Source organism: Electrona antarctica, assembly GCF_951216825.1.
Source record: "Electrona antarctica genome assembly, chromosome: 12".
Classification (NCBI taxonomy): domain Eukaryota; kingdom Metazoa; phylum Chordata; class Actinopteri; order Myctophiformes; family Myctophidae; genus Electrona; species Electrona antarctica.
In genome coordinates, this window is record NC_136793.1 from 42385732 (window position 1) to 42412004 (window position 26273).

General features: G+C 42.6%; 1 protein-coding gene across 1 annotated transcript in view; it reads left to right on the forward strand.

Annotated features, from left to right (window-relative positions):
• Positions 1-25892, forward strand: part of slc15a4 (solute carrier family 15 member 4) — a 48518-nt gene extending 22626 nt beyond the window's left edge. The window contains exons 8-9 of the mRNA XM_079517312.1: positions 9675-9833; positions 25053-25892. Coding sequence (XP_079373438.1) covers positions 9675-9833; positions 25053-25204 — 311 coding nt within the window. The 3' untranslated portion in view covers positions 25205-25892. The remainder of the gene's footprint in view (positions 1-9674; positions 9834-25052) is intronic.
• The last annotated feature ends 381 nt before the right edge of the window (positions 25893-26273 follow it).

Consider the following 26273-nt stretch of genomic DNA (forward strand, 5'->3'; position numbering starts at 1 on the left):
CTATATGTCTTAAGCAGTCATCCGTTATCTGTGTTAGTGCTGTACCAGTTGAATGTCCTTCGCGGTAAGCATGCTGAAAGTTTGAAAATAGTTTATTCACTGTAAAAAAGCTTTGTATTTGGTCAGTTATAATTCTTTCCAATAGTTTGCTGAGGATCGGCAACAGACTGATTGGACGACTGTTTTTTCCACTGAAATTATCATTTGTATTTTTTGGCAGAGGAGTTACTTTTGCTTCTTTCCACCCCTCCGGAAATACACCACTTGCTATACTGGCATTGAATATGTGGCAGACAGGGCTAGCCACATCATTGACCACCATTTTTAGAAGTTTACCATCCAAATTATCCTTACCTGCTGGTTTGTCATTATTGATACTTAATAGTAGCTGTTTCACTTTTTCTATATTTACTTTCTTTAATTCAAAATGACAGTTCTTACCTTTCATAATTTGTTCTTGTATGTTGGAATATGCTGATGCATTACTTGTGGATGACATTTCACTTCTCAATTTATCCACCTTATTGATGAAAAAATTGTTAAAATAATCAGCTATCTCACTGGGCTTTGTTAAAAATGATTCACCAGTATCAATAAATGATGGAGTTGAACTGGGTTTCCGGCCCATTACATCATTTAAAGTACTCCACAGCTTTTTCCCGTCATATTTACACTCATTTAATTTTGACTTAAAATACATCTTCTTATTTTTCCTATTTGTTTTGGTGACTTGATTTCTCAGTTTGCAGTAGATTTGCCAGTCATCTTTGCTGCCAGTCATATTTGCTACCCCCTTTGCCACATCTCTTTTAACCATGCATTCTTTCAGATCTTGGTCAATCCATGGAGCTCTAACATTTTTCACTGTAAATGTCTTCATTTGTGCATGTTTATTAATAATTTCATAAAATACCTTCTCAAAGGCTTTAAGTGCCTCATCTGGATTCTTCTCCTCATATATTTCTGACCAACATATATTACTTACATCTTTGCAGAATTATTCTTGACAGAACCTCTTGTATGATCTCTTGTAGATCACCTTAGGGGCCACTTTAGGCACTTTGGCTTTCCTTGCTATGGCCACTATGTTGTGATCGCTACATCCAATGGGAACTGATACTCCCTTAGAGCAGAGATCAACAGCATTAGTGAAGATGTGATCTATACATGTTGATGTCATTTTACCAGCGCTATTTATGCATATGCGTGTATTTTGTTTAATAACTTGGGTTAAAAAACATGCATTAGTTACAGACTCAACTTTGTTTTTTAGTGGGCATTCACGTGATAGCCAGTGGATATTTAGATCTCCCATTAAATAAACCTCATGTCCAATGTCACACACATCAATCATCATTTCACACAATGTATCTAAATATTCACTCTTAGCACTTGGTGGTCGATAGCAACATCCTATCAGTAATGGTTTGACATGTGGTAAATGAACCTGCAACCACAGAGCCTCAATGCTGCTTGGCATAAGGTCCTGTCTTAGTTTAGCTGGAATATGGCTCTGAATATATAAGGCCACCCCGCCTCCATGTATATTCCTGTCTTTCCTATAAATACTATATCCCTGTATATTCACAGCATTATCAGACACTGTGTGATCAATATGCGTTTCAGAGATAGCCAAAACATGTATATTATTTGAAATTAATAAGTCATTTATTTCAGTCAGTTTATTCCTGAGGCTACAAATATTTATATGAGCCAATTTCAGTCCTTTCCTAGGTAATTTTGTTGATATTGACATGGTTTATGTAAAAGACACATTCCTAAAAATATTGAGTGAATAATGCTGCCTATGCCTCTTCTTGTTCAGTGTTACCTCCATTTCTTGGTGGGTGAGAGATAAGTTTGTCATAGCGAAGATAGGCTATGTCCCCCCTCTCCCTTGCAGCTCTCATGGCTGGCAGCAGTTCCTTCCGTTTCTGCCGCACAGCCTCTGTAAAGTCCTCATTCAGATAGATGTTGGTTCCTTGCAGTTTTTTTGCTCTTTGCAATACAGCGTCCCTGTCCTTAAACCTCAGGAATTTGACCACAATTGAGCGTGGCCTGGTGTTGGTGGTTTCCCTGGGTTTTCCAGTCCTATGCACTTGGACGCACACTCCCAGTGTGATCATGGTGGCAGTATAAGAGCCTGGTTCACGTTTTGGCCTATAACTGTTGAACCGTAGGTTGAACAATCAAAATGTATCTGATCCCATTCCGCCTGTCATAGTTTGCGGGACATGGTTATAGGCCTGGCAGAAATCTGTTGTCCGAGGAACACGTTTCTTATAAATTACTTATTTCCATAAAAAGTTTGCTAAATACTTTTGCGTGGTCATTTAATTAATCAAATCATTGGTGCTAACACAGATTATTGTCCACATGTCAGTGGCTACAGTGATTAGCTGTGCAAACAAGTCAAGTATGCAGGAAGCCTTGTGTCAGACAGCGCCGATTACCGTAATGAATTACAACTGCTCAGCAATTACCAGAACTATATGCTATTCTGGACTTTATTATTAAATTAAATTATTCATTAAAATGCCTACTGGTAAATAAGTAAGAACCTCTTAACTAGCCCTGTTAACTGCTCAGTGGCAAACTGTACATCATATTTACAGTATTCTGTATGAGCTATCGTGTTGCTCCCCAGTATGAATCTCTCCACGGCTACACCCCCAGCCCAATTCTGTTAAAAAAACAAACCGTTTGTTCTTAGTTAACTTTCCATAGATACATATTATAAAAGGATAAAAGATTAAAAAGGAGTCCTCTTTATGGGTGTCAGAATGGAGAGAAGATCTGAAGATCTTTGAACCATTCTTCATTCAGTCATTCACAGATAATCTGCATAGCCAACAAAGCTTTTTTTTTTTTTTTTAACAGTATGTCAGAGATGTCAGATCTTTAAAGTCAGCTAGCAGACCTTTTATTTGCAGCTACAGAATAACAGGGTGGTTTTTGAACGGTGCCTGACCGCTCCAATGACTGGCCACGTGTGTATGTATGTACGTATGTCTGTCTGTCTGTCTGTTTGGGGTACGGACAGCTGCAATTCCGCTGCGTGACCTAAAGGGGCACTGTTGAGTAGCCTAAAGGGCCATTCACACTGAGCACTATAACTATAACTGCAGCCAGCCAGCGGTGTTGAGCAGCCTGCAACGCTCAGTTCACACGGGTGTGATTTTATTGTATAGAACAGAACACCTAGTTCTATTAGCCTCCATACAGTAGCAGTATTTGTTGAGTTTTCTTCGCTTATCTAAGCTTATTTTACTGTTGCTTCAGAGTGGACCCCAGAGCCACCTACATCATATATGTACCTTTTAAATCAATACATAGGCACTAGGTGTGCCTGTACCTATTCCTCCTGTTCTGAGGATCATCATCAGATATCTCACTGAGAGACATGCTCATCGATACAGCAACTGCCTCCATTTTCACAATTTAGTGGGGTTTGCTTTCCATGGGGAAATAGGTTCCTTATTCTTTTCAGACGATATCTTTGGCATAATATAAAAAGAGATTTCTTGGGTGAAAAAAGGCCAGCTGCTGAGCTGACTGCAAATGTGTATTTGACACATGCTGCATATAAGCCAAAGTTAGTGTTCAAACTATCATGATTTTGTTAAGACTTTTGTTAAGGAATAAAAAAGAAAATTACTATTCAAAAATAATTCATGAGAATTAAAGGGATCTTTCTCCAGAATATAATGGCCTGCAGTGAGAAACACTGGGCGATACTATGAAATTGAGTTGTGATGAGGGAAATGAGCCAAAAAAAATCAATATGGGTACTGTCTTTACATAAAAGAGGTGATTTAGACTCTTGAAACATTGTAGCATAACAGCAGTGGCACCATTTTGAATCTTCCTGTCTAAGCAACGGTGCACAATAGAAATCAATAGAAATCTGCCTGGTCATTTATTTTGATTTGCCATTTCCTCTGCAGTCATGATCATAACTGGCCGTGCAGGTTTAAATGACTCTGATGGCTTGGGTTTATTAGGCCTCATGCTTCCTGCAGTGATAAAGTCATATTATTAATATTGTTTCTTTGTTTCTGTTGCTCTAATCACTTATAATCACACATATACTGTAGCTCTCCGCTTTCAGTATCAGAAAATAAGATTACACCCTGCAAGAAACTTCTTTTCAACGAAATTATTTTCATCCACTCACTCCAAGGTGTTTGCATTGTATCAAAGCATAATTTCACTATCCGCTTTAGAAATGCATTTAACCAATTAAGCCCTGGCCTACTGTATATAGTTTGTTGTACAAAGAATAGTGAAAATATCAAGTTTACATGTCTCTTTGCAACATGTTGGGAAATTGTAGATCTGCAACTTTTGATAATGTTGCCTGTTTTTGCCAAATGTTCGCCTTTTACGACATACTCAGAATAGGGATGCTGGGGTTCATGTGGTTAACGAACCTAGGAATTGTACAGGTTCTTGCACCTCTGGATTGTTAAGGATCCTACAAACCAACGGCATTCACCCCTGACTATTAGGGTCCCCATGAAAGTCAAATAGAGGCATAACAAAGCTGTTGGGAGCCTTAAAATACTCTTCCACTCACTCTCCATACCGTCCCCCTGGGGGTTTACCGAAAGGAAAATTGGCTGACAGAATTGTGACATATGTCTGATGGAAAGGAACATTCCCCCCTAGTTTTATTCATTTTGAATAAATCAGTTTAAAATCTCAGGTGCTTAGTGCTTACACATTTCCCATCCACATCTTCTATGTATTCTTTGCTTCTACACCACCCAGCAGTTTGTCTGCTTTGGGCTATACGAATATCCAAAAAACTTTGCAATAATGATTCCCAGTGGGATTTTTAATTATGTATTGCTCTTTTGAAAATGTTAAAGGCTAATGTTATTTTCAGTGAAAGAAAAATCACCCCGCCAACACTGCCCTCAGGAGAAACAAAAATAAGATATTTTAAGTCCAGCTCTTTTTTTCTTTTTTACCCCCCTTTTATTTATAATTCCACCTCTTGGTCGAGAAAGGTCAGACTGTTTCTTGTGTTGTTGTGCTATGGACATAATTATAATTCTACGTACAGTTGGAGGCCATCGATATTGTCCTTTTCTTTTTGCTGAGGTTTGTGTGATCTGCGCAAAAGGACAGTTAACCCATTTTGGGCGGGAACCCCTTTTGGTGTTTTAAACATTGTTATAATTTAGCTATTGAAAAATAGCAGATCTACAAGCTCATAGCGCGCCACCGAGTGGCGCGCTACGAGCTTGTAGGTCTGCTATTTTTGAAAAATCGTGAAAATATTTATTTCAGAAAACTGGAGGATTTAGAAGGATTTTTTAAAATTTTGAGGTCAGGCCTAAATGGGTCAAATGATAAGGGACAATATCGGTGGCACCCAACTGTAGTATCGTTGCATTCACTGACGGACAAGCACTAGGTTGAACATAATGTTACTATGCTCTCCTAGTCCCTTAGCTGTGCAGTGGTGTACAGTATTCTGGGGAAGTTCACCAATCTATGTGGTCCCCTGCGATATGCATTGCATAGCCATTGACTTGTGTTTGATGGTATCGAAAGGATATCCCAGGATATAAATAAATGTTTCCTTGTGCAAACTACAGGAAAAGTAATTGGTTTTCCTCTAAATAATAGCCATATGTTGCCACATTTCTATCCCATCTCATATGGAAGCAGTGTTGCTTTCATGGTGCCAGTGTCTGTATCTGCAATGATGCAGTTTGTCACGTACATTTGTGCAATGTCCAACTCCGAGGAATGTCTTAGAAGGCAACCTTATTTAACCAAGGATTCCTAATCTCTTCTGGCATGTGTAGCAGTAGGACCTCATTTGAAAAATCACATGTTCAAGGTGCCATGAAATTATCAGTGTCAGCTTGCAGGCAGACATCTGCAAGCACAAAGAGAAAGATTTGGTCTTTATCTCCATGTGTATCTTTCCCTTCACTCCTCTCTTCCTATTCAATCGCTTTCTTCCGATCTTTCACGACAGTAAATAATTTAGTTTAATATAATAAGTTTAACCCATTTAGGCCTGACCTCAAAATTAAAAAAAAAAATCTTCTAAATCCTCCAGTTTTCTGAAATAAATATTTTCACGATTTTTAAAAAATAGCAGACCTACAAGCTCATAGCGCGCCACGAGCTTGTAGATCTGCTATTTTTCAATAGCTAAATTATAACATAATGTTTAAAACACCAAAAGGGGCTCCCGTCGCCCGGGGTTATTTAATCCATTAAATCATAGCGCCCAGCGATTTATAGCAGCGGAGCACTTTTACCGATGTGGCTGTCGCAGCTAGATGTAGCCAAAACACTCTATAGGCGATCAACAACAACGGGAGGTATGATTAAATTTACCGCGACTAGCGACAGGACCGCGGTGGGCGTTATTAACGTTTTAAGATTTTCGGTCTCGTCGGCTAAACGGGGGGGGGGGGGCATTTTCGATGACGTTCCACTGTTGCGCAACATCGAGTGTTGCGCAACAGGCGCTCCCAGGCTGTGGAGCGATGCGATCGGTTTTGATATCAATTACCTCCGTCTTTTTGATCAATCGTCCTGGGCGCTGAGTGTTACTAATTGAAAGGACGGTGAACTTCGTTCTGGGCGATCGGGGTGTTAATAGGTGTTTTATTTTTGCTGACCCATGCTGAACAAAGGCCTCTCAGAGCACCACAGTGTAACAACTGCTGACTGAGTCTCTTTGGCCTCATGTATTGTAAAAGGCCTGTATTATGAAGGAATTCTCTACTTTTGGTACCTTAGAAGATACCAAGTGGCACCCCATAGTGATGTGTATCATTTTGTAATGGACCATACCTGTGATAATGAATCATTCACAGTGGGGGAAACATTGCTGACCACTACAACCCACAGCCACTCTCATTTTACAAAGTCAGCTTAAAGCTGTGATCTGGAACTTATTTTAATGAATACAACGTCATTTTAGCCGGTAGAGTACAGTATGTTCATGCAATGTAACTAGCACAGCTGCAGTGGTTGGAGGTGCTCTCTTTACTCATCCCTTGGGTGTCAGTGGCTCAGGGGTAGAGTGACCGGTAGAGCAGCCGGATGGGAACCCCAGAGTTAGTGTCAGTGGCTCAGGGGTAGAGTGACCGGTAGAGCAGCCGGATGGGAACCCCAGAGTTAGTGTCAGTGGCTCAGGGGTAGAGTGACCGGTAGAGCAGCCGGATGGGAACCCCAGAGTTAGTGTCAGTGGCTCAGGGGTAGAGTGACCGGTAGAGCAGCCGGATGGGAACCCCAGAGTTAGTGTCAGTGGCTCAGGGGTAGAGTGACCGGTAGAGCAGCCGGATGGGAACCCCAGAGTTAGTGTCAGTGGCTCAGGGGTAGAGTGACCGGTAGAGCAGCCGGATGGGAACCCCAGAGTTAGTGTCAGTGGCTCAGGGGTAGAGTGACCGGTAGAGCAGCCGGATGGGAACCCCAGAGTTAGTGTCAGTGGCTCAGGGGTAGAGTGACCGGTAGAGCAGCCGGATGGGAACCCCAGAGTTAGTGTCAGTGGCTCAGGGGTAGAGTGACCGGTAGAGCAGCCGGATGGGAACCCCAGAGTTAGTGTCAGTGGCTCAGGGGTAGAGTGACCGGTAGAGCAGCCGGATGGGAACCCCAGAGTTAGTGTCAGTGGCTCAGGGGTAGAGTGACCGGTAGAGCAGCCGGATGGGAACCCCAGAGTTAGTGTCAGTGGCTCAGGGGTAGAGTGACCGGTAGAGCAGCCGGATGGGAACCCCAGAGTTAGTGTCAGTGGCTCAGGGGTAGAGTGACCGGTAGAGCAGCCGGATGGGAACCCCAGAGTTAGTGTCAGTGGCTCAGGGGTAGAGTGACCGGTAGAGCAGCCGGATGGGAACCCCAGAGTTAGTGTCAGTGGCTCAGGGGTAGAGTGACCGGTAGAGCAGCCGGATGGGAACCCCAGAGTTAGTGTCAGTGGCTCAGGGGTAGAGTGACCGGTAGAGCAGCCGGATGGGAACCCCAGAGTTAGTGTCAGTGGCTCAGGGGTAGAGTGACCGGTAGAGCAGCCGGATGGGAACCCCAGAGTTAGTGTCAGTGGCTCAGGGGTAGAGTGACCGGTAGAGCAGCCGGATGGGAACCCCAGAGTTAGTGTCAGTGGCTCAGGGGTAGAGTGACCGGTAGAGCAGCCGGATGGGAACCCCAGAGTTAGTGTCAGTGGCTCAGGGGTAGAGTGACCGGTAGAGCAGCCGGATGGGAACCCCAGAGTTAGTGTCAGTGGCTCAGGGGTAGAGTGACCGGTAGAGCAGCCGGATGGGAACCCCAGAGTTAGTGTCAGTGGCTCAGGGGTAGAGTGACCGGTAGAGCAGCCGGATGGGAACCCCAGAGTTAGTGTCAGTGGCTCAGGGGTAGAGTGACCGGTAGAGCAGCCGGATGGGAACCCCAGAGTTAGTGTCAGTGGCTCAGGGGTAGAGTGACCGGTAGAGCAGCCGGATGGGAACCCCAGAGTTAGTGTCAGTGGCTCAGGGGTAGAGTGACCGGTAGAGCAGCCGGATGGGAACCCCAGAGTTAGTGTCAGTGGCTCAGGGGTAGAGTGACCGGTAGAGCAGCCGGATGGGAACCCCAGAGTTAGTGTCCAAGTGTCCTTGACGGTCTGAACCATAGATATATATATAAACTCTAGATGGCTCAAGGCGGAGTTTCTGACGTCGTTCACCCGGCAGCCATCTTACTTCGGGGCTACAGTACAGTATGTTCAATGGCAGCTCAAACAGAAACAGTCATAACTCGCTCAAATCTTGACAGATTTACAAACGGGTTGGTTTATTACAAACGTTGTCAACGTGGCTATGATTCAGGACGCTTATCTGCTTAATTTTCTATTTTTATATGAACGTCGTATAAGTATGCGGACGTCTCTGACGTTTATAACAAACCAAACCGTTTGGAAATCGGTTGAAAATTGAGCAAGTTATGGTCATTTAAGAGTACATGCCCCATAGACACAATGTTATGTGGCCCAAGGTAAGATGGCCGCCACGTAACGACGTCGCTCTCCATTGGCCAACAGCGCGGGTGAGCTATCTAGAGTTTATATATATCTATGGTCTGAACCCCTAATTGCTCCCGATATGCAGGTTGGTGCCTTGCATGGTTTCCTCCACCATTGGTTTATGAATGTGTGTGTGAATAGGTGAATGTAAAGCACAATCTTGTCAATCTATGTAAAGTGCTTTGGATAAAAAGCGCTATATAAATGCACCATTTACCATTTTACCATTTACCCTTGAAGAATGTAGATGCTTGTTGACAAGTAGTAGAGCTTGAAGCTCATAAGTGCAATATTTCCCCTGTCCAACAGGCGATTGGCTCTTGATTGAGTGGTAAATGATAATTGATTTCTCACACTGGAGATCCCGGTTTGAATTGCGGGTAGGACACCGACACACACAGAGATAAACATGGACCGCATGTTCTGTCCTCTGTCTGAAATTAATATGTGCTTTACGTGGATAACTGAGGCAGTTACGCATGGATCAGACTTTATTAGCATGTTCAGCATGCCAATGACTAAATTATATTCTACAGATGATTACGCCATGTATTATATGTTAATCACTGTACCCTATGAATACAATGCATGCGCTACATAATATTGTTATCTCTGAGGACTGTCGACATCTATTTGTCTCTTTGTCTTTTTGAAGGTCTGGAGTTCGCCTACTCTGCTGCCCCCAAGTCCATGCAGAGTGCCATCATGGGATTGTTCTTCTTCTTCTCTGGTATCGGTTCGTTCGTGGGATCCGGTTTGCTGGCCATCGTCTCCCTCAAAGTGATTGGCTGGATGTCCTCCACCAGAGACTTTGGTAAGAAATTGAGCAGTGTTGATTTCATCGACCAAAACTATGATGAAAAATGTTCGTCGACTACCTTATTTCACTCAGGAAAACTAAGACTAAATATACTGACAATCTTCGTCAACAAATGAAAACGGAACTAAAAAAAGTAATTTTATGTTTGGTTGCATGCTAAAAATAGCCGATCCACAAGCTCACTGCGACGCGTTGTGAGGTTGTACTTCGGCTATTTTTAGCATCCAACAAAGTGTAAAATCTGCCAGTATGACACCAAAATCCATTTTAGTCGACAAAATCGACTAGATTTAGTCGACTAACATCGTATGATATTTAGTCGACTAAAACTAGACTGACACTAAAACATTTCGGGTGACTAAAATATTAACTAAATTAAATTGTATTGAAAAGGCTATGACTAAAACAAAATAAAAATTTGCTGTCAAAATCAACACTGTAAGGTTCAGTATGATCTGTGGCCGTTGGTTCCCAAACGGTATGGTGTGAACTGTGCCCTGGGATGTTGTGACTACGCCCACAGTATTATTGCAATACACTGTGTGCCAGTGGTTTCCAAAATGGAGTCTTGGGATCCCCAGGGGTCCTTGAGGGAGTTCCAGGGCGTCCCCAGCTAAATGGACCGTAACGGGTCCATTTGGTTCCATTTGTACACTCTCAGAGTTAAACTCACAGTAGCCTGGAACTCACCTATGCTTTCTATGGCATAGGCAGCTCCCGGCAGGATCCGCCGGCAGAAATTGTGCGCAGCTGCTGGACATGAGACTAATTAGTTAGAGGACAGAGAGAGAGAGGAATGTGTGTGCATACGGGTGTGCGTGTGTGCGTCAATTTAACAAAGGTGCAGACGATCAGAAATCAGCAGAGAGTGATCGACGTTTGCGCTACTCTATGCCAAATTGAAGTGGACTCGGACCCAGACTTTTTTTTCTCCCTGGAAATAAAAACGTCTGGGTTTCCGAGGCTAAACTCACAGTGACTGTACAATATACATTGGGGGTCCCAGAGATAGAAATGCCATTAAATGGGGGGTCCGTAGACTAATGCATGTCAAACTGGGGGTCGGGTTGAGAATCACTGCTAGAGCCGTAAAAATGTTCTCTTATGGGGGTCCCTGGCATATCTTTTCAAATAGGGGTCCGCAGGCTGATTGGTGTCAATTTGGGGGTCCTTGATATGAAAACGTTTGGGAACCACTGCTGTATACAACTATACAAAACATTGTGAATAATGTTTAAATTGTTTTCTTATATTTTAATTATATTCACTATAATAACTTTTATTCGGCATCTGTAAATAAAAGTGATTTTGGGCGGGAACCCCTTTTGGTGTTAGCATTATGTTATGCTTTAGCCGAGTGTCGCGCTAAGAGCTTGTAGGTCTGCTATTTTTGAAAAATCAAAGAATGACTGACATAGAAACATAGCTTTTTCAGAAAACTGTCAGGATGTAGAAGACATTTTTAGAATCTGATCTCAGGTCAAAATGGGTTAAGGAGTAATGATAACATCATGTGTTATTTTGAACAGATATGAATGCAGTCATGCCCTTTGACCTGTTAAGGAGTGGTGTTATGTTATTTTGAACAGATATGAATGCAGTCATGCCCTTTGACCTGCCCTTTCATGTGCCTTGGGCACAAGAAGTTTGAAATCCACTTGGTTAGGGTTGCATATCTACCACTGTTGAATTTGACCTTGACTATGACCCTGAATCTCATGAAACTGCCGTCAACTCACTGGCCACTGATCTTTGCCAGGCCAGTTTTCCTCCCAATTCCTACACCATCTGAATGCCTGGAGTGTTACAGTTGTCAAGTCCAGCTGTTAGATGCCTTGCACATGTGGACATCTCAGTTACATTATGCATTCTCAATAGAAGGAGGACGTATGGATTTGCAATACAGAAATTTATTTTCCCAGGGACAGGCCACCAGAATTTTTATGCCTCGTCCTGATTTAAAATCCACTTAAGGAGTTTGTAAATTAGGTGTGTGTGTGTGTGTGTGTGTGTGTGTGTGTGTGTGTGTGTGTGTGTGTGTGTGTGTGTGTGTGTGTGTGTGTGTGTGTGTGTGTGTGTGTGTGTGTGTGTGTGTGTGTGTGTGTGTGTGTGTGTGTGTGTGTGTGTGTGTGTGTGTGTGTGTGTGTGTGTGTGTGTGTGTGTGTGTGTGTGTGTGTGTGTGTGTGTGTGTGTGTGTGTGTGTGTGTGTGTGTGCGTGCGTGCGTGCGTGCGTGCGTGCGTGCGTGCGTGCGTGCGTGCGTGCGTGCGTGCGTGCGTGCGTGCGTGCGTGCGTGCGTGCGTGCGTGCGTGCGTGCGTGCGTGCGTGCGTGCGTGCGTGCGTGCGTGCGTGCGTGCGTGCGTGCGTGCGTGCGTGCGTGCGCGCGCGCTTGGGCAACACCCGGTGCAATTCTCTTGTTTTAAGAGTCTTTCCCGTAATAAATAGACATGTCAGACTAACGACAAAAGGTTTGTGTAAATCTGTCCAAGTGGTGGAATGAATAGCGTGGCTGTGGCAGCAGATGGATGGGTTCCCTGGCGAGCCCAGGCTCCCAGCTCCAGATGCACTTTCCTGTGAGCGAGCGGTAAATAAGCCAGCACTGTAAATTGTTTACCCACAAACACCTAATAGCTCATTAATACAACGTGCCGACAGGTTGGGAGGTATTTTTTGATGATGTTAGCACTCAGAGATGCTCGGCACGACTTCATAAATCCATCCCTTGCCGCAGCCTTGCCTCACCCGAGGGGCCGTTTGTTTAGTAAGCATCATTTGACTGTTAAACTAACGTCGGCTTTGCCCCCGAGAGTCATTTTCTTTCTTCGTTTTTCCCAGACAAAGGGTGACTAAGCTGAAAAAATGGAATAAAAAATCCTGGTAGCCATTGACAGATGGCACAAAGCCTTGGCCTAAAAGGCAGTCAGAAATCATGCATTTTCTTGCGGCTGCGGAGTCTTCCATTCTGTCCTGACATAATTTGTTGGGTTGTGACCTGTCTCATTCCACCAGCCACATGGCTCAACAGGTCTTCGTATATATTTCCACGGTTGAGGGGCGGCACTGTGAGATGTTGTAAACAGTATCTTGGCTGTTTGTACTGAACGGAGCAGAGCAGACCCAGGGACAGACGACCGACATTAATCACAAGCTGGTGGCCTGATTACATAGCCACTTTCCATTTGAGTAAAGCTGGCCCTTGGGTGTTGCTTAGGGATGGCACTGCTCACTCAACCTGTCGCCAGATTTTAGGGTCACCTGTCTCGTCATGCTCCTCCACCACCGCTTCCTTTCACCTTAGGTGAAAGCATTCCAGTTTCACATGATGCATTTACAGTACAACCATTTAAACCTGGAAGGTGCTTAATACAGCTGAATTCCAGTTGAACGTTGCCCTGCTCAATGGTCCCTTGGTAGTAGTTGCTGCGTGAGGGTAGATTGCTTCATATGGCACTGCTTCAGTCACAAGTATCCTTTGTGAACTCTAATCTTATGCACAGCAGGTCTCATGAAATGTGAGCCAAGCCAGTTTGTGTCAAGAAATGTGTGCCAAATAAGCCCGTTTTTGTTTACAATATTAGCAAACAGAAATTAGATATGGCCAATTGACCATGGCACATCTTGCACCATTATAGAAATTCTCATGGGCATATTTTGAGGGACTGGGCAGGATTTTACTATTTTCATTTATTTATTTTCTTTCTTTTTTTTCTTTTTTGTGTGTCAAGGATGGTAAGTGGCTCACAAGCTTAACAAGGCCTCATTTATCATTTTGATTATTTAGAGACAGGTGCCTTCCGCTGGAGTGCTCTGCCAAAAGCACCGGGAATTGGCAAGGACCATTTATGGGGGTATTCTGCTTTCCATTTTGTGGCATTTCTAGGAGTGTAAATGTTTTGTTAATTCATGTTAACTTGTGTGTTGCTCACATTAACCCTGCCGTGCCCACTGCCTATTTTAAATAGGACATTGTCGATCTATGAGCTCACAATGATCTAGTAGATCAGCTGTCGTATACAGTATGGCTGGTTAACCGTTTCCGTTCATCCGACGTGTCCACACGTCGTAGGGAATGGAGGGGTGCATTGGACGTGTGTCCTAGCGCATCCTCAATGATATCAGGCGAGGGGAGAATATTCTGAATTTTTTCCTTTAAAAAAAAAAAAAAAAAAAGAAAAATTCAGTCGGACTCTCGGCCACCGTACTTCGCTTTTCAGTCATATTAGCTTACCGTTCGATTAGCTGTTAGCGCGGCAGAAAATGCCTCGTATCTGCTCATCTAGGGCGCTCTCCGTGGTTTTGATCTGCGGTAAAATCGGCCATGCCTTTCCGGCACCCCAGAGCTTCTATTTTGAAGGAATCCCAGCACTGATTGTGTTGGGAAACGGATAATTGTACATGTTGGCTATTCAAATAATGTGGGGAAAAAAATACTTACTACAATACTACAATTTGAGCTTCTCATAAACAATAAATATGTTTTATAAATGTTTGAAACAGCTAAATCTGCCCCGCCCCCAACATTCCGTTTTGTGATGTCAGGTCTACTTAAAGGGTAAGACCACTTTTTTAGAGGTTTGGGTTGTTTTCTTACCTTATTATGGTCAAACTAGTCCAGTCCAGGAGTTATTTCGCTCCATAGTGCAGTTTTACAGAAAATAGCGTTATAAAAATACCAGCCCATTGACTTACATTGTACACTGAAACAGCTCTCAAAATCACTCTTTTAGTTCGTAAACAAACACAAACAAAGTTGTTTCAGACAATATAGAGCAACACCAAACCTCATGTGGTTTTTTTTTTTCATAAAAATGTTAACTTCCTGTTGATTTGTCCATTTTTATTCAGAAGAAAACCCGGACTGGATCCATGGATCCGGATCCAGATCTTCATATAGTAAAATCAACAGGAAGTTAACATTTTTATGAAAAAAAAAAACCACATGAGGTTTGGTGTTGCTCTATATTGTCTGAAACAACTTTGTTTGTGTTTGTTTACGAACTAAAAGAGTGATTTTGAGAGCTGTTTCAGTGTACAATGTAAGTCAATGGGCTGGTATTTTTATAACGCTATTTTCTGTAAAACTGCACTATGGAGCGAAATAACTCCTGGACTGGACTAGTTTGACCATAATAAGGTAAGAAAACAACCCAAACCTCTAAAAAAGTGGTCTTACCCTTTAAACTCCCTATAAACAAGGATCAACATCAATATACATTTAATTTAACCTCTCATAGTAGAGAGCCTTCCAGAGCATTGCAGATATAAGCTGTATGAAATACATGGAAATATTTTTTGTGGCGTAGTGATATTGACACAAATAACATAGTTCCGTGTGATAGAGGGGTAAAAAATTAACAAAAGTTGCACTAATATTTTATAAATAAAAAAAATACTTTTGTGGATTAATTTACTTTTAATGCGTGGCCCCCTGTGCCCCCCACAAAATGACCGGAACTACTTAATATTTCACCAAAACCAGAGCAGAACTCCCACCACGGGACTCGGGCAATCAATTAATACAGTTGCAACCACTATATTAATAGCAAGTATTTCATACAGCTGAAGTTAAAAAAATCTTAACTATCCCTTTAAGATGCCTGTATCTAAAATGACACAGATGCTTTCCCGGTCTTAATGGGTTAAGAAACGGACTGCAAACCCGCTTCTGAACAACCTAACCATGTGGATACAAGTGGAATTAAGTGCCTCTGAATGTTTGTTAAATGCAATGGTATTTATTATATAGTTTGTAGCATTTGCAAATTTGCACACTTTATGTAACACTTGACAAAAAAGACCCCTTAAGTCAATGTACGGTATAATAATGATTGACCCATAACAACATCCCAGTGGACATGTTGCTCCTGTACGGTACTTCTTAAAGCAGGCAGAGCAGAAAGTCATCTCACCCTGCATAACTACAATTGGAGTGTTGATCTTTTAACCCCAGAGACTAAATCAATGAAAGGTCAAACTTCACTCCACTCTTCCTCACATGATAATATAGTACTTAAACGAGGGACGTGTTTCAGTTTCCCTCATTTTCGGCCATTGGTGTTTGCAAATAGCAGTGGTCGCATGAAAGGAAATGGCCTTTTCTTTGTCCAGTGTAAGTACTGACTAGACAAAGATCAGATGCCTAGGACATGTTCAGGCACTCATAGTGAGCTGACATTCACATATCCTGCTCATGAATTGCTGGATTATACTTCATGAAATGTCAATGTTTTAATAGGGGCCTTTAATGTCAGTCGAGGCAAATGGTCAAAGTCCCTCTTTTTCTGTTGAAACGAGCTCTCCTCAGCCTCCTTTGGTATTCTACGGGTTCATACAATATGGGTTTTAGAAGGCCTACACGGGATGCATCGGAAATGGCGTGCGTGTGTGCGCGAGACATTACAGACTGGGACTCTTGGTCCATTATAAAAACATAACAATAACCGGAGGAGAAAGGAGAGTTCCGGTTCCAGAGTGGATGCACCTAGGTGAACAGCTTGTACTGTATGCGATGGTGGTGTGCAAAACTCATACATCAATCAAAAAGTTTTACGAAGAAGAAGACAGCTGCTGAAAGTAGCTCTTAAAAGCAAACATGCATTGATCCTCTCTCTGAATTCATTCTGAGCTGAGGGTGGTATTGAATGCATTGAAGCATTAAAATGTTGGGACATTGCACTGAAGGACTACAGTTATTGATCCATTTTCAAACCTTAAATTGATATTGACCTGCCACATCTCTCCTCACATGATGTGTTCGAACGGCCCCATTTGTAGGTAATTTGACTCAACAACCATGTTTGATGAAAGACCCCTTATTTTGGAGGAGGTCAAGGTGATCGTAGAGTTGTTGGTCCGATCCGTTGGAGTCTTCATGCAGAACTCAGAGCCCAGTTTCAGATAAAAGCAAGTCATAACATTAAGGCAGGTCTGTTATGAGTATTGTATCACATCCCTTCACGTTGATCTCTCACACTTGCTTAGCACCTGCTTAGCACGAATAGCACGTGCCTCGTATCACATTGACTGCCAAGAACGGTTATTTTCGTCCTATCAAAACCAATGCTTCTCTCTCAAAGATGGTGATTATTACGTTCAATGGTCTTTTCAGTAGTTTACTTTTCAACGTTGCTCTTCGCCAACGGTGGTTTTAAACAGATTTACAAAATGACATATCTCGAGTTATTTTCCCAAATTGCGTTTTTGGTCAAACGGCCTAAAACTAAAGAACCAATGATCGCAGTTACAAAATGTATTTTCCGGGTGAAAGCAAAGACGATCGTCCGTCACACCATACAGCGTTTGTTTACATTCCATAAACTACTGATCAACCGATATGGGTTTTTCTTTGCCGATACCGATTAGTAGTGAACAAAGAGACCGATAGCCGATATTAAAAAATGATATTAATTCATTTAAATTGTTTTTTTAATTGTGTAGGGAGTGCAGGGAGCTCTATTTAACATAATTTATTATACATTGAACTGAAATTTAAATAATGAACAAAATACTATACCCTCAAATGTTTTGTTCTATCAAATGCAACATTATAATTAGTTATCACTTAAAAACTGAATTATAAATTAAACACGACAAAGCTTTTTTCCCCTGTAAAAATAACAATGAAAATAAATAACAAACTAATCAAACTGGTCTCTTCAATTCAGCAGCACCAGGTTGTAAAGCACAAATGTCCCATCCTGGCACCAACCAACAGTATATATTATACAGGTACAGTATATTATGATGTCAGTGGACTATTCCCATTCAACAGCACCAGTTGCAGAGAGGAGCACATACGCCTAATTTATGCCTTGTTGCATAGAGAGGAAAAATCTGCCAAATATCGGCCAAAATATCAGTCAAAATCGTTTTTCCACCGATTTCCGGTATCTGTGATATCGGTGCCGATAATCAGCCGTTGCCGATAATTGGTCAGTCCCTACCGTAACCCATGACAATTAGGGTCTTTACTGAAAAACACTGGCAGTGGCGGAATAATTAATTAATTAATACCTGGCAGTTAATTGTGTTAAAAACCTGTTTATGGACTTTGTTAATGGATTTTTACAGCAAGTCATTGTTTTGTCTTTTGCTTCCATAATTAGCCCACCGTACTTTTGAAAGTATTTTGCAGCCAAGTGGGCCCTGGGGCCTTGGATTGGAAAGAGGAGGTAGAGACTTACTATGTAATGAAATTAGAGCAGAACCATTAGAAATGTTAAACCTTAAACTCCCCTGCCCTCTTCCATAAACGGAGATGTTACTAAGAAATTAGGGCAGTTTTTGCTAATTATTTTTTCTATAAGGGACAACTGTAGTTATTCAGAGGCTGTTCCATACAACTTTAGAATTAGGGACACCTTATGGTTAATCTATTAACTATTATCAATCCCCGGCACCACCTGAATATGTTTAATTAAAGGAACATGCCTAGTACATGCATTTTAAAACTGTTTTTAATATTTAATATCGCATTGTTTATGTCCCTCAAACATATTTCTAATGGTACTTTGAGCCTAAATCACCACTCTGATATAACCAGTCCATGTCATTTCTTGCTGGCTTCTGAAGCAGTACCACAATGTCCTGAGGTGGTGTGGGCACTGATATGCAAATTATTTGATCTTTGAGTCATTATAATACTGATGCTAGATAAACCCAGGCTTGTTTCCATTCCATGACAGCTTGGGGGGGAAAAAATGGCGGACATTGTAAACAAAATTGGAACTGAATACTGAAGAGGAGGAGGAGGAATTATATAAAGTAGGGTGATACTGATGAGATTGACAATTTAGGCATTTAGCAGACGCTCTTAATCCAGAGCGATTTACAATATATTACATAAATTGAGCATTTGCATACGCCTGTCAGGTTGTCAAGGCTAGGGCAAGTGCTACGGGCTAAGATGAAGTCTAGGTGGATTTTCAGACTACGGCAGAAGATTGGGAGTGAGTCTGCAGTTCAATTTTGCAATGGGAAGTGCATTCCATAGCTTTGGAGCCTGAAGGGAGAAGAGTTTGAGTGAGTGAACGTTTTTAGTGAATGTACTTCCCTGCGTTGGCTGATCTGAGTGCGTGGGAGGGTTTGTAGTGTCCGATCAGACTTGCACGATATGGGGGTGCAACCTTTGGTTGCTTTGAAGGCCAGCATCAGAGTTTTGTACTGTCTGCGGGCAGTGACCGGGAGCCAATGAAGGGAACAGAGAAGGGGGGAGATGTGAGAAGACCAAGCAAGCTGCGGCATTCTGAATCACTTGGAGAATAAGTGTTGTTTTCAAAGTGGGGTCCGGGGACCCCCAGTGGTCCTAGAGGGAGTTCCGGTGGGTCCCCAGCTAAATGATAGTTAGGAACCAATTGGAGAGTGTACAAATCGAACCCAATCGACCCGTTCCATTTGTACACTCAGAGTTAAATTAACATTGATTTTACAATATACATTGGGGTCCCAGAGATAGAAATGCCATCAAATGGGTGTCCGCGGTAGCCTGACACTCGGTGTGAAATCTCATTTCGTTTCACTACATTATTCAGACTGAAAGCCCTTCCCACGGTAGCTGTTTCTGGGATGGGCGACTGCGCGTTGCTAAAGCGGATGTCTTCGGCGATTGGTTCACACTGACAAATCCAAATAGTAGAAAAGCAGATGATATCGTTGTCAATGTGGCTAACCCGGGTGCTAACCAAACAAACAGTCAACAAGCGCTACTACATTACCATGTAAACAAACACTGCATACATGTAATATGTCGGATGATGATGTTTCTAAAACCTGTTGTTTCTCTAAAACTATTTATCATAGGGCTATTTAATAGCCAGATCGATACGGTCGCAAGTTACCGTAGTGGGTACAGCCATGTTTGTTTATGTTTGGTCCGGTGCTGTTGTTTGACGTCATCACTGATTGGCCATAGGCGCGATATCATTTTTTCAACCGAGGCTAACTCCGCCATAGTCACCAGAGCCTAAATAGCAAGAACATAACTTTTTTTTAATGCGTGTGGCTAACTATTCAGGGGCTGGAGCCAGGCTATTTCCACAGGCTAATGAGTGTCAATTTGGGGGTCCTTGAAATAAAGTGGTTGAGAACCACTGGCTTAGAGGATGCTTAAAGATAATGTACCATCATCCCAATGATGATAACCAACTAGCCAACCAATTCAAAACATTGTACAATATTAATAGTGTGGAGTTTCACTATCTACATCAGTGGTGATCTAAGAAAAAATAAATGGACCACTGCACGTGTTATTGATTCACAACTATTCAGGCTGAACGATCCTTATCAACATCTCCAACCATAGAGGGAATCGTAGGAACAAATTGCTCACTCCTCGAGGCTAAACGGACTGTTGAAGAGGTGGTAACAATGAAGGGACACAATTGGTATTGAATGAAATTGTAAGGCCAGTCCACCGCATGAGGACGAGGGATATAATGCATGCTTAAGGTAGAGGAGTAAATCAAGTCAATGAATCTCCATATTTTCATTTTGTTCGCACTCTTCTCGCCGCTGACATTAATCTCAATTGATTTAATAGTCTGGAAACCATTACTGTCAGTCAGTCTAACGGGGTCTTTTTTACCGATGTTATCGCACACAATCTAAATGTGCCTTTTGAAGAGTTTCTATATGCCATACCCTGCTGTTAATTAAGACTTCCGTGGTAGACATTCAGTTTAGTGTCGTTTATAGTGAATTATTGATTGGAAATATCAGCACGCGTGCTGCAAATCCACTACTAACCCGCGCTCTCCCGTCGAGCACATGGTTTTGCACTTCATGAATTATTCAAACGGGGCTTTAGTTTTTTGGCCTATTTCTTATATTTTAAACCTTCTCCTAGATGGATAGGACCCACGGAGTAGGCTGGAATTGTTATTCAGTCCGAGTCTGTGGAGTTTTCAATTGTGGGCCATTCCTCCATTCATGCTGGCAGAGCTTGTACAAAATTGTTGAACCACAGGAGGAAAAAAAAATCTCTACATGAGCAAGGTTTCTAGTCGGTAGTAATGAAAGATCAAATGTTTCAATAAGTGAAAGGGGATCCAGATGGGGGGGGGGGTGTCTTCCATGAGTGCTGCTGGAAGTCGGCAATGTAACATGGAAACCCGTGGGTCACGTGGTGGCGTCAGAGCCAATGAAAAGACGGGACGTAGTGTTGCCAGGTCCACGTATTGTAAGCGAGTGTTAGTGTGTGTAAGTAGGCTGTAGAAAGTCAGGGTTTGCGGGCTTGTTTTCATAGACGTGGCAAAAATGGTGGCGGCGGAGCCAATGGAATGACGTGATGCAGTGTTGCCAGGTCCGCTAATTGTAAGCGAGTTGTAGTGTCTGACATATCACTGTGATATTAGTGTGTGTGTGTGTGTGTGTGTGTGTGTGTGTGTGTGTGTGTGTGTGTGTGTGTGTGTGTGTGTGTGTGTGTGTGTGTGTGTGTGTGTGTGTGTGTGTGTGTGTGTGTGTGTGTGTGTGTGTGTGTGTGTGTGTGTGTGTGTGTGTGTGTGTGTGTCAGCGTCAGTGCTCGTTTGTATAGTAAGTGTGACGTGCGGTCGCAATAACTAGCATCTAACAAGGTGACAAGAATGGATACGAGGAGTAAGGAGTGCAACTGTTGCAGAAAATGACGAGTGCGTTTATTCCACAGCTTGGGAGCCATGAGGGAGAATACTTCTAGGATGTGTGCACTGTGGAGCGTTGCCATGATTTGGGGAAGGTTTGAACAGCCTTCCTGACTGTGTTGGCTGATCTAAATGAGCGGGAAGGGTAGTGGAGTTGGATGGATGGTAATGGAATGGAAATATGTAGGTAGCCTGGCTGTATGAGCACACGGGTATCCCCTTGACCCAGAGGACTGCTGACTCTAAGGGACAGGTGTAATTACTGTAGACTGCAAACTACAGTCTGGAACCCCTTTGGCTGTCAGAATCCACTTCCTGTTCTCCTTGCACCCACCACCTGCATTCACCACCATGGGAAATGACAGAACTTCAGGGGCATTACACCTCATCCAATTAAAATCCAACCTACGTCTCCTTCTTTGGCTCCATATTGCCTGTGTCGTTCCCATGTGGAGAACCTAATAGGTGGCCTTTCTTATAAATTGCTTCACGTTTTGATATTTTCTCATTTGGAAAATGATGTAGCCTATAGCTACCCGATCAATTGTATGGTATTAAAGCTATACAACTATGCCTCACACTGGGCATTGGTTTACAGGAACCAAAGCTGTTTTAATCGGCTTGGCTACAGGAAGAGTAATACAAACCCTCAGTTGCCCAGCATGTGAACAGTTACAGCCTTTAATGACGAGCTATCCTCTGAATGTCTGCTGGCTATTCTAAGCAGTCGGGCCAGTACCCATACTCCTCTCAAAAAGTAGGCTAGAATGTCAACTTTACATGGTCAGGGGTGAAAAGCTGATTTTAATGGCAACACAACTGGTCCATTGTTCAAGTATGAAAATGGATGAGTTACCATGGCTGTCGGCTTCGCCCTTCATGTTAAACCCTAGCTGGGGAAAACAGGATTTGTTTAGTTCTCCCCTGTAGTGTTTTTTTTTTTTTTTTTTCTAAATGAGGACAACCATTCCCATCAACAGTAAAGTAGTGTTTGGTGGTAGTGCACGATGGAAGCTGTTTGGAAGTGAAGGAGCCCTTTTGTTGGAATGCTCTTGAACAAGGCACTGAATCCCAGCTTGTCACAGTAAAAATACTGGCCAGTGCATAAAGGTGCAACTTGGCCTCATCCTGCAACTGCAAGCTCTCAGCTTGTCATAGTAATAACTAGAAAAAGTGCCCTTCCGGGCACAGGTCTCCACCAGGAGGATAGGAGTGTGTGTGATGTTTGGCAAAATGTTTAGGAGGATGTTTTTTTGTTTGTTTTTGCAACAATTTTCTTCATTTTGTTGAGGAAATGCAGAGCCAGATCACTCATAGCATCTCTGAGGATATAATTCTGGATGAGTAGGACATGTGCAGCATTTTGTACACAACGGGCCACTCCTGAAAACTTTGGAAGGCAATCTTAGCCAATCAGTGTACAATCTGAGAAATCCAACAGACTCGTCTTGATCACATGACTACAGAGATCATGTGTACCGATTGCCATTTCTTCATACGCCTTTGATGGCAACTGGATGATTTGAGGCATTTTGTTCCAAAAATGTGTTTTGCAAAAATCAAGCTGTTGGTGGCGCTATAACAGGCCAATGTGAAAAGGGTGGGATATATTCCTCAGCCTAGTAAGAAAATGTGTGAAAGATTTCACGTACATTGCATGCTGCGTTCATGATTTGTGGCTTTTGATCAAAATCTTGCAAACTGCAAGACCATAGAGATACTGTGTAATGATTTGTGAGATTTTTGGACAGAATCTGGAGGAGTAATATCAAAATATGTGTTTTACAAAAGTCGGCCTCCTGGTGGCGCTATAAAAGGCAGATGCGGAAAATGCAGGTCAAAGGTTTGTCCTTGGCCTCTAGGGAGTGTGCATGCAACGTTTCACGCAGATCGTGGGTGCAGTTTTAGGTAAAAAATGTGAAAAGCTGCCTCATGGTGGCGCTATAACAGGCCGTTCTGGAAAATGTGGGGCAGAGGTTCATCGTTGGCATCCAGGGAGTGTGTGTGCAAAGTTTGGCATCGACCGGGTTAACGGTGCCGGAGATTAGCTGGTAACGGACGGACGGAAGGAAGGACGGAAGGACGGACGGACACACGGACGGAGTGCAAAACATACTCTCTCCCCATGCCTTCGGCCTGGTGGAGACAATAATATGCAGAGGCCAGTGCAAGAAGGTGCATGTCTGTGTGGGATCCTGCAACTGCAAAGTCATTTCTGTAAATAATGTCTAAAGTTGTTTACTTTAGACATTACTGTAATTACTAGACATACATGTCTAGTAATTACAGTATGTTTGCTTGTAGTTAGAATAGCAGCAAACTGAAACGAGTCATAGGCAATTGTTATGGACGCCAAATCGCTCATTGGCTCACTGCAATTCTCTTGTAGTTTATCTCTTTGTATTGTCATACTGTAGCCCTGCATCAAATCGGCAACATGGTGCTTTCAGCTTTTTTTTACCAAGCTTGTCACATTCCACACATTCTCTCTAGCTGTCCTTGTCAGTAAGTTGGTCTGTCTTTCTAGTTTGACCCTCCTCTGCACAAGTCACATTAGCCTTCCACGGTTCCAGTGAATCAGACTGGAAACATCCGTTCATGCTTTGCTCTCTTTATGGCATTTTACTGATCAAAGAATTAAAGAAAATCACTGACTAGGATCAGAGCTGAGGGCCCACATTCCTGTGTGTTTTCTCACAGCTGTGGCCCACATCATCAATACAGTCTTCTACAAACATCTATGTGCAGGGTCAAATGTATTTGCATACGTAGAAACTTGTACAGTTGTGACTTGAGGCTGCACCGCGGAATCCCATTTCCTCACAGAACCCCATTTTACTTATAAGCCAGTGATTCTCAACCTGTGGGCCGTGTGGGTATTGCAAGCCCCCAAATACTTAGCAAAACACTACGATTTTAATGATAATACGATATTAATTAAAGAGGAAAAAGGTAATGGTATTTTTGTTAAAACCTTGAAAAATGTGATGCAGATAAAACTAACTTAAAGTATATTAGTTTAGTTCCATTGATCCAAGCTGGAACACAATCAATCGATTGATTGATCAATAAAACAAACATGCGCTGAGAATGGACACCACCCATCTGGCCACTTCGGCTGCTGTGTTAACACGTTAAGATATTTCCATGTGGGCCCTGATCCAGAAGACGTTGAGAAGCACTGTTCTAAGCCACGGTGCTCTTCATGGTGGCTCTTTATGTCTACCACGCATGAGAGCAGAACCATGGAAACATGCCAAAGGAAGTTATAGCGGGTTACGCCCTTTTGCATTCAAAGTCATATTCCTTTAATGTGAAACAGCACCTTGTAGCAAAGGAATTACATTGCCGTCTTCCATCTGCCCTGCAGGTAGTGTCAGCCACTACTGAGCATGCCATGATTTATTCTTTTTTTCCCCCCCTCTGTATCCCTGTATTTCTCATTGTTTCTTTATTTTCCATGGCAAAGATAATTTGTGTTTTCATCCGAATGCTGGCCCTTGCGAGTCTTGTTTTCTGCTCCAGTAGCACTTTGCTCTCCCATGCTACAGTGCTGTGCATGTAACTGTGATCCCGTTCTCCCCTCTTCCCTCTCTCTAGGTAATATCAACGACTGCCAACTGCACTACTACTTCTTTTTGCTGGCGGCCATCCAGGGTCTCACGCTGCTCGTCTTCCTCATCGTGTCCGTCAAGTACGACAAGGCGAAGGGCAGAGCAGGAAGTCACCGGCAGAGCGTTTACTCTTCCTGACCTCAGGGCTGACCCCTACAGCACGTCCCTGTTTCCTTCCCATCACATTTGCCTTGGGTCTGTTCATTGTGCCCATGCAGTGTCAAGAGGACCTGCGTGATGATATTCAGTTTTTATTTGTTGGGTGGGTGGCTGCTGGGTGACTCCTCAAATGCCCCCTTTACGCAATAACAAACATTCATTATTTCAATGTGAATTTCTTGTAAAGTAAACTTATTTAAACTTTGAAGCAGGGACGATTCACCCTTTTCTAGTGCTGATGGTTTTTGCAGCACCGGCTGGACACACGGGTACATTTGACAGCCTCAAAGATTAATGGAGCAGCCACAAGGCAATTATCTAGGTTTTGTCATTTTTAATAACTCTGGTACACTCTTACCCTTGTGTGTTTACTCTCATTGCCTTTCTTAGATTATTTGCACTTGACTTGAGGAGTGGTGCCATACTGTATGAAGACTGCTTTCAGGTATTTTATAAATCATGGGAAACGGCCTTGGTATTTTTATTTGTTTTCTAAGCCCAGATTTATGTCTGTAGTAGGAATGGCCCTATTTTACAACTAACCTGTTTTTCCACCTTAATATGGTGATATGTTCCTGCCTGTGATTTCCTCGTAGTAATAAAGCCACAGTCTGGATTCTGTGTTTTTCCTTTTTAATGTACTTGAATATTAAAGTTTTATCTTGAATCAGATTATTATTCTTGGTTTAAAAGAGATTCATACAGTACGACTATGCAATCCAAACATCCAACAGCTGGTGACAGTGAATATTTAACATGCTTGGGAAAACGGCAACATGTGGGTGGAGATTCCCACATATCTGAAATGATAATTCAGTAATTCAGTTAAATAATTGAAATCACAGTGACTCACTGTGATAGTGTAGTCTGAATTTTCTGGTTATTGTTTGACCGAAATGCTCTGAGAAATGTTCTGAGATTTGTGATCCATCTGTTTTAGGGCTTCATGCTGTATAAATTAGTTATTATTAATGTAATTCAATTCTAAGAATAAGAATGAACTCAAGGTACAGAATAGTAATAAGTTATAACTCCAAATACACTTGCG